We start from the raw sequence: 15,634 nt of genomic DNA on the forward strand, positions 1-15,634 counted from the left end.
GTACAAAAAAGCAAAACTGTCGGATTAGGTCCGGTCTGCTTTCACACCTCCAAAAGGTCCGCACCAGGGTTCCTTTGGTCCGGACCGAGTCCAACCTTGCAGCTCGGTCTCGGTCCGCTTGTTTGGTCCGGACCAGAGTTCGGTGGTTTGTATTCAGACCAACCCAAAAGGTCCGGACCAAGGGAAATTTGGTTCGTTTGGTCGTTTGGTCCAGATCAAACAATGTAGGTGTGAATACGCCATAATAATATCCATGCATAACAGCCATGCTGATATTCAGTTTACCTGCAATCTTGCTTGTGCAATATTGCTTAAAGCTATACGGCCGATATTTATTTATTTATTTATTTATTTATTTATTAGTTTGGTTCTGTGTTTTCTTTCCTTTGCAACATAATGTCTTTTCTTCTCGCTTTACGTTACTGTAGTCGGTCTTTCATGTTTTATTCGCACGCTCACGTCCTTCATTTTTCTCTCCTGTTTCATATTTGTATCCCACAATGCCTTGGGCAAACAGGGAAAGCCCACCACGTGATAGTATGACATAGTATCTTGAATTGCGTCATGGTGAAGCAGGAAAAAATAGTGGAGAATTTAGGGCCACATGGCCCTAAATTCATTAATCGTTCTATTAAAAAAACCTAATAAAATTGGAAGCCTGTGATTCAAATTCAGTAGTTTTTGGTCCACTAAAGAAAAATAATTGGGTGTTGGGGAAAATTATTTTTATGACCTACGCTTGAAAAATCTGAAAGGCAGTCTACCTTTAAATATTAACATGTAATGTCATAATTAAATATCATGTATATTACATTTGAAACATACTATTCACTAATAGTGAATTCACTAATAATTCACTAATAATATTAAACACCTGGGCAATTTTTTGATGCTCAGTTAGAGACTGAAATATGATATTTATCAAAATATAATTAATAGTTAATATATAATATCAAATTATTTTCTTGTCAAAAGTCACTGCTGAATTCTGATTGGTCAGAAGCTGTGGATTGATTTTCTGTACCAGCAGCTCTGACAGTAGTGCAGCTGCAAATCACAGATGTGTTCTTGTACGTTCTCGTTTCTCTGGTAACAGCTCATTTACACGCTCCCCATAAACACACACACACACACACACACATCATTGGCATGGTGAAGTTTTCTGTCAGGAGAAATGTTTATTTAATGTTCATGGAAGGAGTCTCCAGTGTCGAGGCTTTCTAACAGTCAGAGGTAAAGCTGTAACTAAGTTTTCTAACGTCTTCAGGATGGAGGAGTTTACACTTTGCGGTTTCTCTAGAACATGGCAAGCTTTTTTTTTTTTTAATCTTATGTCAAGAAAGAGGAAAAAATAAAAGGCTGGTGAAGGAACAACTGTTTATAGCTGCTATAGCGTGTGAGAACAGGAACTAATTGATCTTGGATGTTCCACAACATGATTTGAAAATACATCATAAATTAATCAGATTTTTAAATCTATAATGAAAACAACGAATTCGCAGAAATCCCAGTTTCATCAAAGTAATTTACCATCGCTAACTGAAAGCATTTCATTGAAGGAGCCAAGCTGCAGTTCTGCCCTTTTTTTGTGTTTTAATATTGTAATAAATCCCAAGAAATAACTGAACAGCAATTCTATCTGTTGTTTTCCAAAATATTTTAATAAATCCCAGGGAGCAACTGACCCACAGTTCAGTCTTTTTTTTTTATTTACTGATTTTTATATTGTAATAAATCCCAGAAAACAAACAAGCCACATTTTTTTAATGTGTAATAAATCCAAGGAAACGAATCGCAACTCAAGGATTTTTTTTCCTTAGATTTAAGACTCAATAAGAAAGGAAAAAAAATAAATGACCAAGTCTTATGAAGGGTTAAGTCTTTTCCCCATGTTCGTTTTTTGACCCCTCCTCCCTCCAGTCTTCTGCTGTCCAGTTGTCCAATCAGGACAAACTTCATCCGTCTTGAACTCCTTCACCTCTGTCCCTCTTTTCAGACAGGCGGAGCTCCAGGCTGCTAAAACCGAAGGGGGTTTGTGTTGTTTTGTTCCAGTGAGGCCCCCTAGTGTCACATGACGCAGAGTTCTAACAGGACACTAATGAAGTCAGGCACATTTAATGCTGATGTCACACAGCAGACAAAAACACTCCAAGTTCAAAGGCTGAAAAAAATCCTGCTAGTGCACTGAACACACTCTCCATCTCTCTCTCTCTCTCCTCCCCTCCCTCCCTCTCTCTCTCCTCCTTCCATCTCTCTCTTGCGCTCTCTCCCTCCATCTCTCTCTCTCTCCTCCTCTCCCCTCTATATATCTCTCTCTCCCTCCCTTCATCTCTCTCCATCTCTCTCTCCTTCCCTACCTCCCTCTCTCTCTCCCTCCCTTCATCTCTCTCCCTCTCTCTCCTTCCCTCTCTCTCTCTCCTTCCCTCTCTCTATCTCCCCCTCTCCATAGCTCTCTTTCTATCTCTCCCTCCCTCCATCTCTATCTCTCTCTCTCTCTCCATCTCCCTCCCTCCATCTCTCTCTCTCTCTCTCTCTCTCTCTCCCCTCTCCATATCTCTCTCCCTCCCTCCATCACTCTCTTGCTCTCTCTTTCTCTCCATCTCTCTCTTCATTTTCCTTCAACATTTTTTGAAATCTTTCAAAAACACCTAAATCACAGTTCTCCCATTCTTTGGAAGTGTATTTTAATATTGTAATAATTCCAAGGAAGGGACCTGAATAACGGTTTCTTTATTCGTTTTGTTTGCTTGCTTGCTTTGTTTTCCCAAATTTTAGTTTTATTATTTAAATATTGTAATAAATCTGATGAAACAACCAAACTGCATTCCTAATTTTGTAAATATTTAATAAATCCCAGAAAGCTACCAAATTCATTTTTGTTTGTTTGATTGATTTTTAAATTTTGTAATAAGTTCCAGGAAAAAAAAACATGACATGTTCCTCACTTTTTTTTTTTTTTTGTAAATTATTATCCCCTGCGGGTGGCACGGTGGTGTAGTGGTTAGCGCTGTCGCCTCACAGCAAGAAGGTCCGGGTTCGAGACCCGTGGCCGGCGAGGGCCTTTCTGTGTGGAGTTTGCATGTTGTCCGCGTGGGTTTCCTCCGGGTGCTCCGGTTTCCCCCACAGTCCAAAGACATGCAGGTTAGGTTAACTGGTGACTCTAAATTGACCGTAGGTGTGAATGTGAGTGTGAATGGTTGTGTGTGTCTATGTGTCAGCCCTGTGATGACCTGGCGACTTGTCCAGGGTGTACCCCGCCTTTCGCCTGTAGTCAGCTGGGATAGGCTCCAGCTTGCCTGCGACCCTGTAGAACAGGATAAAGCGGCTAGAGATATTATCCCCTGCTGGCCGAAAGGCCCGAAGGGGGATTGCATCATGACGATGTCCGTCCATCCCAGGAAGGGTACTTGCCTTCTGAAATCAACTCCTCTCACAATTTTTGGAAGAATTTCACGAAACTTCACAGGATTCTTTGTTCTATGTCAGTAATGCGCATATTGTAATTTTGCTCAGTTCAGTCGCATTTTACCAGAGTTATGGCCCTTGATTACCAAACTTGTACTCTGACAATTTCATGAGGGTGTATTAAGCACTTGTAGCATAGATGTAGTTGCCAGTGGGGGATATTGCGCTCTCAGAGCACACTTGTGAAATCTTAATATTGCATTAAATATTAATGTTGCGGTAAATCCCAGGAAAAGACACAAACACTTGATTTTTAATTTTTGCATTAAACTGTTGAAATGGAAAAAAAGACACAAATTAATTGAAGCTGTTGTGAGTAGTAGTAGTAATAATTATTATGATGATGATAATGATAATAATAATAATGTATTTTCTCCATCCTCAGTTTGTCCTGCTGCTTGTAAGCATCACACCTGCACCTCGTCCAGTCAGTGCTGCCATGATCAGTGTCTGGGCGGGTGCTCGGAGGTGGGCAGTGCCAAGGCGTGTGTGGCGTGTCGTCACTTCCTACATGAAGACACCTGCGTTGAGCAATGTCCTCCCGGTTACTACACCTTTAAAGGGTGGCGCTGCGTCTCCTTCCAGTTCTGTCTGGAACTTCACAACCGCTGCAAACAGATGAAAAGTAAAGACTGTCACCAGTACGTCATCCACAACGGAGCATGTATCCCAGAATGCCCTTCTGGATACACCATCATGGACTCCACGTAAGTAACACTTTTATTTGCACAGGCGAGAAATCAGTCCTGAAGCACATGAAAACTCCCCGGTGAGAACGTCACAGTTCCTGAGAACAAAAGGCTGATTGTAGTTCTATCTGCAGATGTTTCAAAAGAATTATAAGCTGGCTCCTTTGTTTGTTTGTTTGTTTGTTTGCTTGTGTTCCTTTTATTTTTCTGCTGCTTTTTTCTTTCTTGCATCCTTTCACACACTTGCTCATTTTTCTTAATTCCTCTTTCTTTTTCACTCTTTCTCTGACTTACATTCTTCTCTTTGATCATTTGTTTTTCATTCTTCTGTTCTTTGGCCTCATTCACTCTTTTGCTGTTTTTCATTAATTTGCTCTTTTGTGCTTTCTTTTTTCTTTCATTCTCTTTCTTCTAGTCTTTCACTATATTGCTGTCTTTTCATTTGTTCCTTCTTTGTCATTCATTCTTTTGTTATTTCATTCTTCTTTCACTTGTTCTTTGGCTCATTCAGTCTTGCTTTATTTTTCATTCTTATGGGTTCTTTTGTTCTTTTATGTTTTTCTTTTGTTTTATTCTTTCAGTCTCTTGCACTTTTTTGACCTTTTCTCTCTTGTTCATTCAGTTGGTTGATAATTTCTTAGTTCTTTATTAATTGGTTTTGTCTTCCGTTATTCTTTCCTTTTCTTTGACCCTTTTTTGCTCTTTATTTCAGTCGTTCCTTTTGCTTTCTTTGTTTCCTTTATTCAGTCTGTAGATTTTAGTGGCTTGATTGGATTACTCTCTTCCAAGGACTCGGAAATTGGTAATTTGGTTGTTTTTCTGTTGCAGCCACCTTCACCTGGCAGGCGTTCACTAATAAGCCCTCACCACGCATGCGCGTGCACACACACACGCGCACACACACTTTCACTGTTGTTTTCCACAAGTAGACACGATAAACCTTTTTTTGTTAATTTGTTACTTTTCTTTTGGCTCCTTTTTCTTTTGGCTCCTTTTATATATAATATACGCACACAAGTTTGACGCTTTAACTTGTTTACTCAAAAATACAAACTTTTTTTGGGGGGGGGGGGGGGGCAAAATGTATTCATCTAGTTTGGGTATTAGCAGAATTGTAAACATTTTTTGACATTTCACATGACCCAAAATTTGATTCTTTTATAATAACAATGTTCTCAAGTTTTTTTATTCATTTTATTCCACAGTAATTTGCCAACAATTACAAATTTAAATGTATTAAAAATGACATGATACTTTTAACCATTTACAGGTATGTTTATTGTTATGGAAGGTCTGAAACAAAATGAAGTTAGTTCCTGTTAGTAATGACAAAGAGTTTTCTCATTAGCTGTCTTTATTTCATTTTATTTTTATTTTTTAATAAATAAAGTGAATTGAGTAAAAAACGCCCTTGGACAAAGCACAGTGTACACTCCTCTCTGTCCTGAGGATTTCAGAGAACTTGGTTACAGCCTTACTGCTGGCACTGGAGACTCCTTGCGTAAATGTTAACCTGTGTTTGTGGTGTTTTGTCTCTGTTCCAGGTTAAACTGTACTCTGTGTGCTGGTCTTTGTCCTAAGCTGTGTACCGGAGTGCAGACAATTGACTCTGTGACGGCGGCTCAGGCTTTGCGCGGTTGCACCGTCCTGAACGGCAGCCTCATCATAAAGATCCGCGGTGGCAGTAAGTGTCATTTCCAAGATTTCACATGAGGCAAAATTCAGTGTGATGTGAGAGCTATCTGAATGGGTGTGGTCAGGGTTTGGGGCGGGGCTCTCTGTATAGTCACTGGCATGATTGTACATTTGATGCAGGAGCACGCTGAAATACAGATATTATGACTAAGAGACATTTCAAATAAGAGGAGGTAATGTTCCGAGTGCTTCAGACTGGGGTAATGTGACTATAGTTTCTTTATTTAGTTAATCAATAGCATGGCCACCATAATGAGTGGGTCCTATTATGTTCTGATTAAACCCTACTGAGACTAAAGCGGACACAGATACTGTTCTCAGAGCGTCTGGTTGATTATCAATGTTCATATTAAAGTCTCCAGCAGTTACTGCTTTACCTCTGGAAACAGCCAGCTTTGAGATGAAATCTGCAGATTGATGATGATGATGATGATGATGAGAATATGTCCCTGGTGGTCTGTAAATAATAATTAGTGGAACCAACTGGGTCAACTTAATTTTTTTTTATGGCTGTGTAGGTCATTTTAATATAAAGAACTGCAAATTCCTGTCCAAGTTTTTAGGTGATGCCTAAAATAATATATAAATAACTCCAGCGCGTCCTCGTCTGCCAGTATGATGAGGGCGATGCGTCCAGTGAGACTCGCTTCATTTACTGTTACATCCTCATTTGGTTTCGACCAGGTATCTGTTAAGCACAGTACATTTAAACTCCTGATCAGTAATAGTTTCATTTATTGTATGTACTTTGAATATTTAGATCTCTTACATTTAACAGTTTCAGATCCTAGTTTCAATTCAGAGGTGCTGGCTGTGCATTCAGTATGATCTAATTTTATTAATTAGGTGACCAAAACAAACTTTCTGAGGTTTTCTGCATTTTTGTTTCGCTCAGAGAACAGACACCGTCTCAATATGCAGGAACCTGAGTGGCGACTCGAGGTAGCTAGCATACAGTCGGTTTAGCCTGCTTGTCTGCGCCATGGCCTTGGTGTTGGATCGTCACTGATTAACTAGGCCTGTTTCTGAGAGAAATTATGACTCTACTGCAACCAAGAATTAAACATGTTTCTTTTTACTAACTACGTATTTAAAAAACCAGAGACAGTTTATTTCATGTGACTGTGCAAGGAAATAAAATTTGCACTGAAACGGCCAAGAATAAACATGGAATTAAGAGTGTTGAAATGGTTCCTCTGTTTCTCAGACAACATTGCAGCAGAGCTGGAGGCCAACCTGGGTCAGCTGGAGGAGATCACAGGCAACCTGACCATCCGCAGGGCTTACGCTCTCGTCTCACTCTCTTTCCTCAGGAAACTCCGCCTCATCCATGGAGAGGCTCCAGAAATCGGGTATGGCCTCACTGATTCAGCACACTCGCTTAGGAGCTCCCTATTCCAGAACATTTATAAGAAATATTTTTTTAAAAACTACGGTCAATTTAGAGTCCAGCTTGCCTGCGACCCTGTAGAACAGGATAAAGCGGCTAGAGACAATGAGATGAGATGAGATTTAAAAAAAAAATGACTGGGATATGCTGTTGTAGGAAAACAATCTCTGACAGGGTGGTGTGATGCGACTCGATGCGAAGTTGATTATTTTCCCATAACAGCATGTTTGGAAGTGTTTTATTCCTCTTATATCACATCAATACAACAGGTCTTTATATGTCTTTGTGGCTAGCAACCCGAGAGGCGTAGTGACCATGTATATTGACCAGGAAGACTTTTGGGTTTTTGCCCACCTTCTGACAATCTGTTACCGTAGAAATAGCCATAATTAAGGATGACACAAAAAAGTTGGTTTTCAAAAAAAAAAAGTTTGTGGATTTACTGTATTTATTTAACTATGAGATGTTCTTTATTTTAGCAATTTTATTTGTACAGTTTTGGCATTAGTATTTGCTAGAGGTTTGCTAGAGGCACCACCCTAAAGCTGATGATTTTCCAATAACAAAAAGTGCCAAACCGTTTTTCTTCCTCTCATACCACCCTAATAATGTTAATTTTAGTAATCAGATATGGGTCCGTCTCAGAAGCTGGTCTCTCATTTGGGACATTATGGTCAAAAAATAAATTTTCTAAATTTACTGTTTTTTTTGTATTTACCAAACACTCAATGCTTCTTTTGTCATGTTTAATAAGAATAAAGATAGCATCTTGCTTTATCTGGCCTCCACTGTGGAAATTATTTTTTATTACAATTCAAATGCTTTTGTAAAATTGATTTACATATAAAATAACTACGGCGGCACGGTGGTGTAGTGGTTAGCGCTGTCGCCTCACAGCAAGAAGGTCCGGGTTCGAGACCCGTGGCCGGCGAGGGCCTTTCTGTGTGGAGTTTGCATGTTCTCCCCGTGTCCGCGTGGGTTTCCTCCGGGTGCTCCAGTTTCCCCCACAGTCCAAAGATATGCAGGTTAGGTTAACTGGTGACTCTAAATTGACCGTAGGTGTGAATGTGAGTGTGAATGGTTGTCTGTGTCTATGTGTCAGCCCTGTGATGACCTGGTGACTTGTCCAGGGTGTACCCCGCCTTTCGCCCGTAGTCAGCTGGGATAGGCTCCAGCTTGCCTGTGACCCTGCAGAACAGGATAAAGTGGCTACAGATAATGAGATGAGATGATACACTTTGGGTATTTGATATGGCGAAATAGGACACAATAGAAAAATCAAGAACACACCGGAAAGATGAGAATAACAGCGGTGGTAAAAGAACAGCGACTGTACCGGCTGAAGGTTGCGCGGGTCTCTGCTGCGGCGCGCGAGCAATGGGACATCACTACCGCACCGGACGGAGCGGGGGCGGGGCAAAATGACTGGCCGTAGATTCTATCAAAAGTTCGATCTAAATTGACCATGGTTGCAAAATATTGGCCAAAAATACGCAAACACTACGAAATATGAAAGTAAAATGAAAAAGAAACATTCTATTGCCTTATACTCCAAAACTAAAACAAAACTGTCAAAACTCACCTTTTCAGCGATAACGTCCGAACAGATCACCCGCGTAACAGAAAGACCGCAAATGGAAGCACAATCAACTTCTAACTGTTGGAGTGGAAAATTCCATTCTACACATGCAAATTGTTAATGTGTGTCCTTCCCCGCACACAAATAACACGCTACGGTAAAAAATAGACCACAACTCATTTTATAGCTCAGAAATTCATACAAGACCAGCTACCATCGTAACATATTCTGTAAGAAACATATTCTATACCTAACTTTCAGCTTTCATTTTAAAAAACTAAATCACAGATTTATAACTGAAATTTTATATGGCGTAGTGATTTTAAGTTACTACTTTTGGTGAGGTAGTGACCTTGACCCTGAGGCTTTCCGTTTAGATCAAAACACACGATCGTATTGGTTTTGGGTCTGCGGAAAGTGGAGTTACAACGGTGATCAAATATTTTGCATGATGTTTTATCACGGTTATGATTATTCTGTGAGCGCACCAATCCTTAGGTGTATAAAGTTACAACTTACGGTAAAATACAATTAGTGATAACTGTAGACTTTTCAGTGGACTACAACCTTTTTAAGGGAATGCGATGTAGTCAACCATTTATCATGTTCCAGATCAAGCCGCCATTTTTCCTCAAATTTGCAGAATTTTTGCCAAATTCTGAATATTCACATCAAAGATTTAGTTTTATCTGTATTATTTCTTTCATCATTTTATTTCAAATTAAAACCAACATCACCATTCAAAACCGTATAGTTTATTGACTGTGAGTATATTTAGTGGGGGACCCCCACAGTACCCAGTTTCTGAGATAGACCCATATATATTTGAATAATTAAATTGCTTAGCATTTAGTTTTTTGTTGCCCGTTTTTGATTGTCTTTTGCAGGAACTACTCATTTTATGCGCTGGATAATCAGAACTTGCGTCAGCTCTGGGACTGGTCCAAACACAACCTGACTATCCTGCAGGGCCGCATATTCTTCCATTACAACCCCAAACTCTGCCTCTCTGAGATCCGCAAGATGGAGGAAGTGACGGGGACCAAAGCACGACAAATCAAGAACGACATTGGACCTCGCACCAATGGAGATCAGGCTTCATGTATGTTCGCATCTTTACACTGTTTATGATGTTTAACATGACTTAAACAATGAGGATCATAAAGCGGTCCTGTTTATTTGCATTCAACACAAGTGTTTTCTAAAATCAGTGTCGAACCACCACATAGTTAATCCATATTACTACACTTCATTAAGCAATAGATGATAAACCTTGAGATAATTTTCACAGGAAAAAGTATTAACTTGCTTAATATTACTAAAGTTGCTTTTTACTGAATCATTATTAGTTTATTCTAATGAAGCAAATTCCTTTCAGCTTCCTTATAGATTTCAGCAGTCTGTAAAGAGAGAGCTCCAATTTCTGGCTAAATCTGTCTGTACAGTCAATCCCACAATAGCTCTTTCCCATTTTAGATCTGGTGGTTGTTTTTGTGTGTGTGTGTGTGTGTGTGTGTGTGTGTGTGTGTGTGTGTTTTCACAGCCTTAGAGCTGTGTTACTTCCGCCTGTGGTGAAGTCATGTGTATTCCCACTATTGTACGTTATCGTGCCATCTGCGGTCTAGACAAAACATTTACAGCTATGAAAAACTAAGTGATTATGCTAAGCGAGCCTGATAATAATCATGGTTTGTTTTTTATTTCATTGATTCAAATCATAAATTTGTATTGTGATTTATCGTCACACAATACATCATTACATGCCTACAATATATTATATAAAATTCAATTAGAATTTTATATATAGCAAACAATATCTATTGATATTTGCTATATTGCTTAGTATAGTACATTTTTAAAAACTTTTTTGAGTTTCAGTATAATCTGCATTACAAAATAACTGCACTTGTAAATTATGCATTAGTCAGTTATAAATTTAACAGATTTACAGAAAATGAAAATGCTGATGCAATTTATTTTTTGTGCAATAAATAAACAAATACATAAATAAATAAAGTGGACCTTTGTATTTGACAGTTAGGACTGTGTGATGTGACTCCGTCTTTCTCACCACTGATTTTGTCTCTCTCTCTCTCAGGTGAAAACCAGCTTCTGAATTTTACTAGCATCCGCACGTCGGCCAAAAATATATTGATCACATGGGAGCCATTTTGGCCCCGTGACTTCAGAGACCTGCTGGGCTTCATGGTGCTTTATAAAGAAGCGTGAGTGTCATACAGCAGTTCACATATAACACACTACATCACCCAGTGTGTGTGTAACTGTTTATTAGAACAGAACAGCCTAACACTTCCCTCTCTCTCTCTATCTCTCTCTCTCTCTCTCTCTCTCCATCTCTCCAGTCCCTATCAGAATGTGACCGAGTATGATGGACAGGATGCTTGTGGTTCTAACAGCTGGATGATCACGGACGTGGAGCCGCCGGAGAGGGCGTCCGACATGAAGCGCGACCCCGGATGTCTCCTGACGCAACTGAAGCCATGGACGCAGTACGCCATCATGGTGAAAACGCAGCTGTCGGTCTCTGACGAGCAGCAGGTCCAAGGAGCTAAGAGCAAAATCATCTATGTCCGCACCAACGCCAGCCGTCAGTGCCTTTTCTAATTACCGTTTTAATTGTCTTTTTAATGAATTAAAAAGTTCGTGAAAATTTTTAATTAAAAAGAGAACAACATGATTAACAAAAGTGAACAAAAACATAAAAATTTAATTTCTCAATTCAAATAGCAAAAAAGTTATTTCCAATTTGCTTTCCTGTAAGTCTTTAACAAAGAATTAATCCTATTATGTTTTGGAAAAAAATCTGTTGTCAAATCTTGTCATTTTTAAGTTAAAATTAAAATAATAAATGTAAAATCTATTTACTTTTTGGGAGAGGACTGAAGTCAAATCTTGCCATTTTTAATTGAGAAGAACATTTATTAAAAAAAAATTTCTTTTTTGAGGTAAGGTTTTTTTCTGAATTATAAGGAGGAGACTGAAGTCAGTAAAATCTTTAAAAAAAAAAAAAAGTCAATTCAGTTTTATGTACTTTATTTTTGGAAATGACAAATCTTTATTGTAATATTTACGTATTTGAACAAGTGAAATAAAAAATGAAATGAACTTGATTTTCATAAAATTGCAATCTTTTGAATTGAAATGAGAATTTACAAATGTGGGGTCATTTTTTTAATTTTATTTTTCAAAATTCAATGTTAATAAGAACTTAAAGTTGGAACAAAAATTAAATTTTTTCCTCCCTAAATTAAATTGAGGGTGAGACTGAAGTAAAAATCAAGTTTTTTTTTAAATGCTTACATTACATTATATAAAATATATTAAAAAATAATCTTTTATTTTGTTATTCAGTTTTTATAATGTGCAGGGAAAGGACCACATTTAAATCACACTATTATATAAAAAAAATTTAATTACTTTTTTTTCATTTACTTTTTTAAATAAAATAAGTATGTTACTTATATATAATATTGTGTGCGTGTGTGTGCAATGTATTTATTTTATTTACAAAAAGTAAATTATAAAAAAAAATTAAATTAAAATTTTTTATATAATATAGCATGATTTTTAAAATAAATGTGTGTGTGTGTGTGTGTGTGTGTGTTTCAGAACCCTCTGTGCCTCTGGACCCCATCTCCTCCTCTAACTCTTCATCTCAGATCATTCTGAAGTGGAAACCTCCCACAGAGCCTAACGGGAACATCACACACTACCGTGTGTCGTACCAGAAACAAGGGGAGGACAGCGAGCTCTACAAGTTTGACTACTGCCAGAAAGGTCTGAGCCTCACTGTCTTTCTGAGAAGGTGTAAAATGTTGTCAGAGCTGCACGTTACTGTCTGCCTTTTGTCTTGTTCATGGTGTCATGGCAGAATTGAACAGTTGTCCTGGTTGTTTTTTTCCTGCAGGAATGAAGCTGCCATCTCGCACTCCTGCAAACCCCAGCCCAGACGTCAATTTAAAGTGGAATCAGACTGAGGATCAGAATCAGAACACAAAGTGTTGCAGTTGCCCCAAAACCGAGAGACAGCTGAAGAAGGAGGCAGAGGAGCGCGAGTTTCGCAAGACCTTCGAGAACTATATCCACAATGAGGTCTTTGAACCCAAGTAAGAACTCCAACTAATGAGGGGTCAAGATTGATCAACTCGAATCACACTGACTTGTATCAGTAATCATCTCTCATTGTTTGGCAAAATAAACATGCACTTATTTATATAAAGGTTATTTGCTGAAGGATGCCAAGTCACTGAGACACACACTCACTCACTCACTCACTCACTCACTCACTCTCTCTCTCTCTCTCTCTCTCTCTCTCTCTCTCTCTCTCGCTCTCATTCACACTCTCTCATACACACACGCACGAGTGAGTGTGTGTGTGTATATGCACACAGTTGTGGTCAGAAGTTTACAGTGATATGAACGTCATCTTGGATATGAATGTCATGGCAATATTTGGGCTTTCAGTAATTTCTTTGAACTGTTCTTTTCCTGTGGCAGAATGATTGTACAGCATACAGCTTTAATAAAAAAACACTAGAATTTGGTGCACAAGTTTTAATTTTCTTTGGGTTTTCTGAAATCAACACAGGGTCAAAAATATACATACAGCACACCTAATATTTGGGTAAAATGTCTCTTCGCAAGATTCACCTTGACCAAACATTTTTGTTTACCATGAACAAGCTTGTGGCAGAATTCTGGTTGGATATTTCACGACTCTTCATGGTAGAATTGGTGAAGTTCAATTAAATTTTTTTTTTCTTGCCATGGACTCGACTTGTAAGCACGGGCCGTATATTTTTCAATAGGGTTGAAGTCAGGACTTGTTTTAAGCTTAATGTTAGCCTGCTTTATCCTCCACAACCAGCTCTGATGCGTGTTTGGGTTCATTGTCCTGTTGTAACTCCCAAGTCATGTTCAAGTGTCTGATGGTTTATGCTGAAGAATTCTGAGGTAGTCCTCCTCCTTCATTATTCCATCCACTTTGTGCAATGAACCAGTTCCACTGGCAGCAAAACAGCCCTAGAACATGATGCTGCTACCACCACCACCAGCTGGTACAGTGTCCCTCTGTACATGGTGGTCATTGTGGCCACACAACTCAATCTTTGTCTCATCTGACCATACAGCTTTCCTCCAGAAGGCTTTTTCTTTGTCCATGTGGTCCGCTTCAAACTTTAGTTAAGCTTGAAGGTGTCAGTTTTGGAGCAGGGGATATTTCTTGGATCGCAGCCTCTTAGTCCATAGTGATCTGAACTGTAGACAGTGATTCTTCAGCTTCCAGTTCATGGCAGGGCTGTGCCATGGTGGTTCCCAGGTTGTTCCTGACCATCCAAACCAGTTTCCTTTCAGCTGAGGGTGACAGTTTGGGTTTTCTTGAAGCAAAGTGGCTTGGCAAAGTGACTGCACCTCACAACAACTTGGATACAATTGTTTGAACTGATCTTGGAATTTACAGTTGTTTAGAAATGGCTCCAAGAGACATTTCAGAGTTGTGTATATCTGCGATCCTCTTTCTCAGATCTGCACTGAGCTCCTTGGACTTTCCCATTTTACTGTGTGTTGGTCAATCCAGTGAGTGCTGTAAACAAATCCTTTTTATGAAGGTACAGAGAAGCTACCAGCTGTAGTCAATCATGATCACTAACAGGAAGTTAAGAGACCTCGGCCTTGGCAAGATAAGTGACATTTTGGAAGTTTTAGCACCTCTGAATTAATAATCTAAGTGAGCGTATGTAGATTTTTGATCCTGTATGTATAATTCTGACCCTGTGTTGATTTCAGAAAACCCAAAGAAAATTAAAACTTGTGCACCAAATTCTAGTGTTTTTTTATTAAAGCTGTATGCTGTACAATCATTCTGCCACAGAAAAAGAACAGTTCAAAGAAATTACTGAAAACCCAAATATTGCCATGACATTCATATCCAAGATGACGTTCATATCACTGTATGTAAACTTTGTGTGTGTGTGATTTTTTTTTTTTTTTTTTTTCCCCCCCCTGTCCTCAATATGTAGCATAAGTGTACACACATAAAAAGGCCCACACCTCGTTAACTGGGACTAACATACACAGGTTCATCACAGCACTGCATTTGTACTGAAAGACATGGAGTAAAATCACTTTCTCTCTTTGTGTCCGTCTTTAGAACACACCGTCGTCGCCGCTCAGTGGGAGTGGCGAACTCTACTCTCTTCTCCACCCTGACCCCATCCCCTCATCTGTCCAATAGCTCCTCCCCTACTCCGAAGCCAGAGGAGAAGTTGGTGCTGAAGGTCGTTGGTAAAGAATCGGTAGTCATCTCGAACCTGCATCACTTCACCAGTTACCAAATCGAGATCCAGGCGTGTAACCACCTGGAAGACCTGAATTACTGCAGCGTTGCCACTTTTGTCAGTGCCCGCACCATGCCTAAGGGTAACATCACCACCTCCCATCATCATAACCATTATATAGAGCATACTAATTGTGATCTTCCTTAAGTCTACATTAGGGTGCATCAGTTGCCTGCCTCACTTTCATAAAATCTGATGCATTTTTGTTTGGGTGTTCCTTTTCACCAATAAAGACATCCTGTAAAATGTTTTGACCATATTCAAAAGTCTAATGGTGGCACCATGAGGTTCATTTTTTGCCAAAAAACGCTTATTTTATGTTTTGGCGTAAGGTTTGAATCACAATGTTGGACTCCATTTATTGATTTCTTGTGAGCCAGAGATCATGTTAAGAACCTTTGCAAGGGATTGGGAAGCATTAATGTGATTCATAATACATTTGTATTGTTTAAAAGTAGTT

The 15,634-nt window shown here is 39.0% G+C and overlaps 1 protein-coding gene across 1 annotated transcript in view; it reads left to right on the forward strand.

The window, feature by feature from the left end:
- Positions 1-15,634, forward strand: part of insrb (insulin receptor b) — a 140,914-nt gene that overhangs the window by 110,566 nt on the left and 14,714 nt on the right. Inside the window, exons 3-11 of the mRNA XM_060941199.1 lie at positions 3,851-4,172; positions 5,699-5,838; positions 7,057-7,201; positions 9,706-9,920; positions 10,917-11,043; positions 11,182-11,426; positions 12,449-12,616; positions 12,747-12,945; positions 14,988-15,256. Of these exons, the coding sequence (XP_060797182.1) occupies positions 3,851-4,172; positions 5,699-5,838; positions 7,057-7,201; positions 9,706-9,920; positions 10,917-11,043; positions 11,182-11,426; positions 12,449-12,616; positions 12,747-12,945; positions 14,988-15,256 (1,830 nt within the window). The remainder of the gene's footprint in view (positions 1-3,850; positions 4,173-5,698; positions 5,839-7,056; positions 7,202-9,705; positions 9,921-10,916; positions 11,044-11,181; positions 11,427-12,448; positions 12,617-12,746; positions 12,946-14,987; positions 15,257-15,634) is intronic.

The sequence above is a fragment of the Neoarius graeffei genome, chromosome 15 (assembly GCF_027579695.1).
Source record: "Neoarius graeffei isolate fNeoGra1 chromosome 15, fNeoGra1.pri, whole genome shotgun sequence".
Taxonomy (NCBI): Eukaryota; Metazoa; Chordata; class Actinopteri; order Siluriformes; family Ariidae; genus Neoarius; species Neoarius graeffei.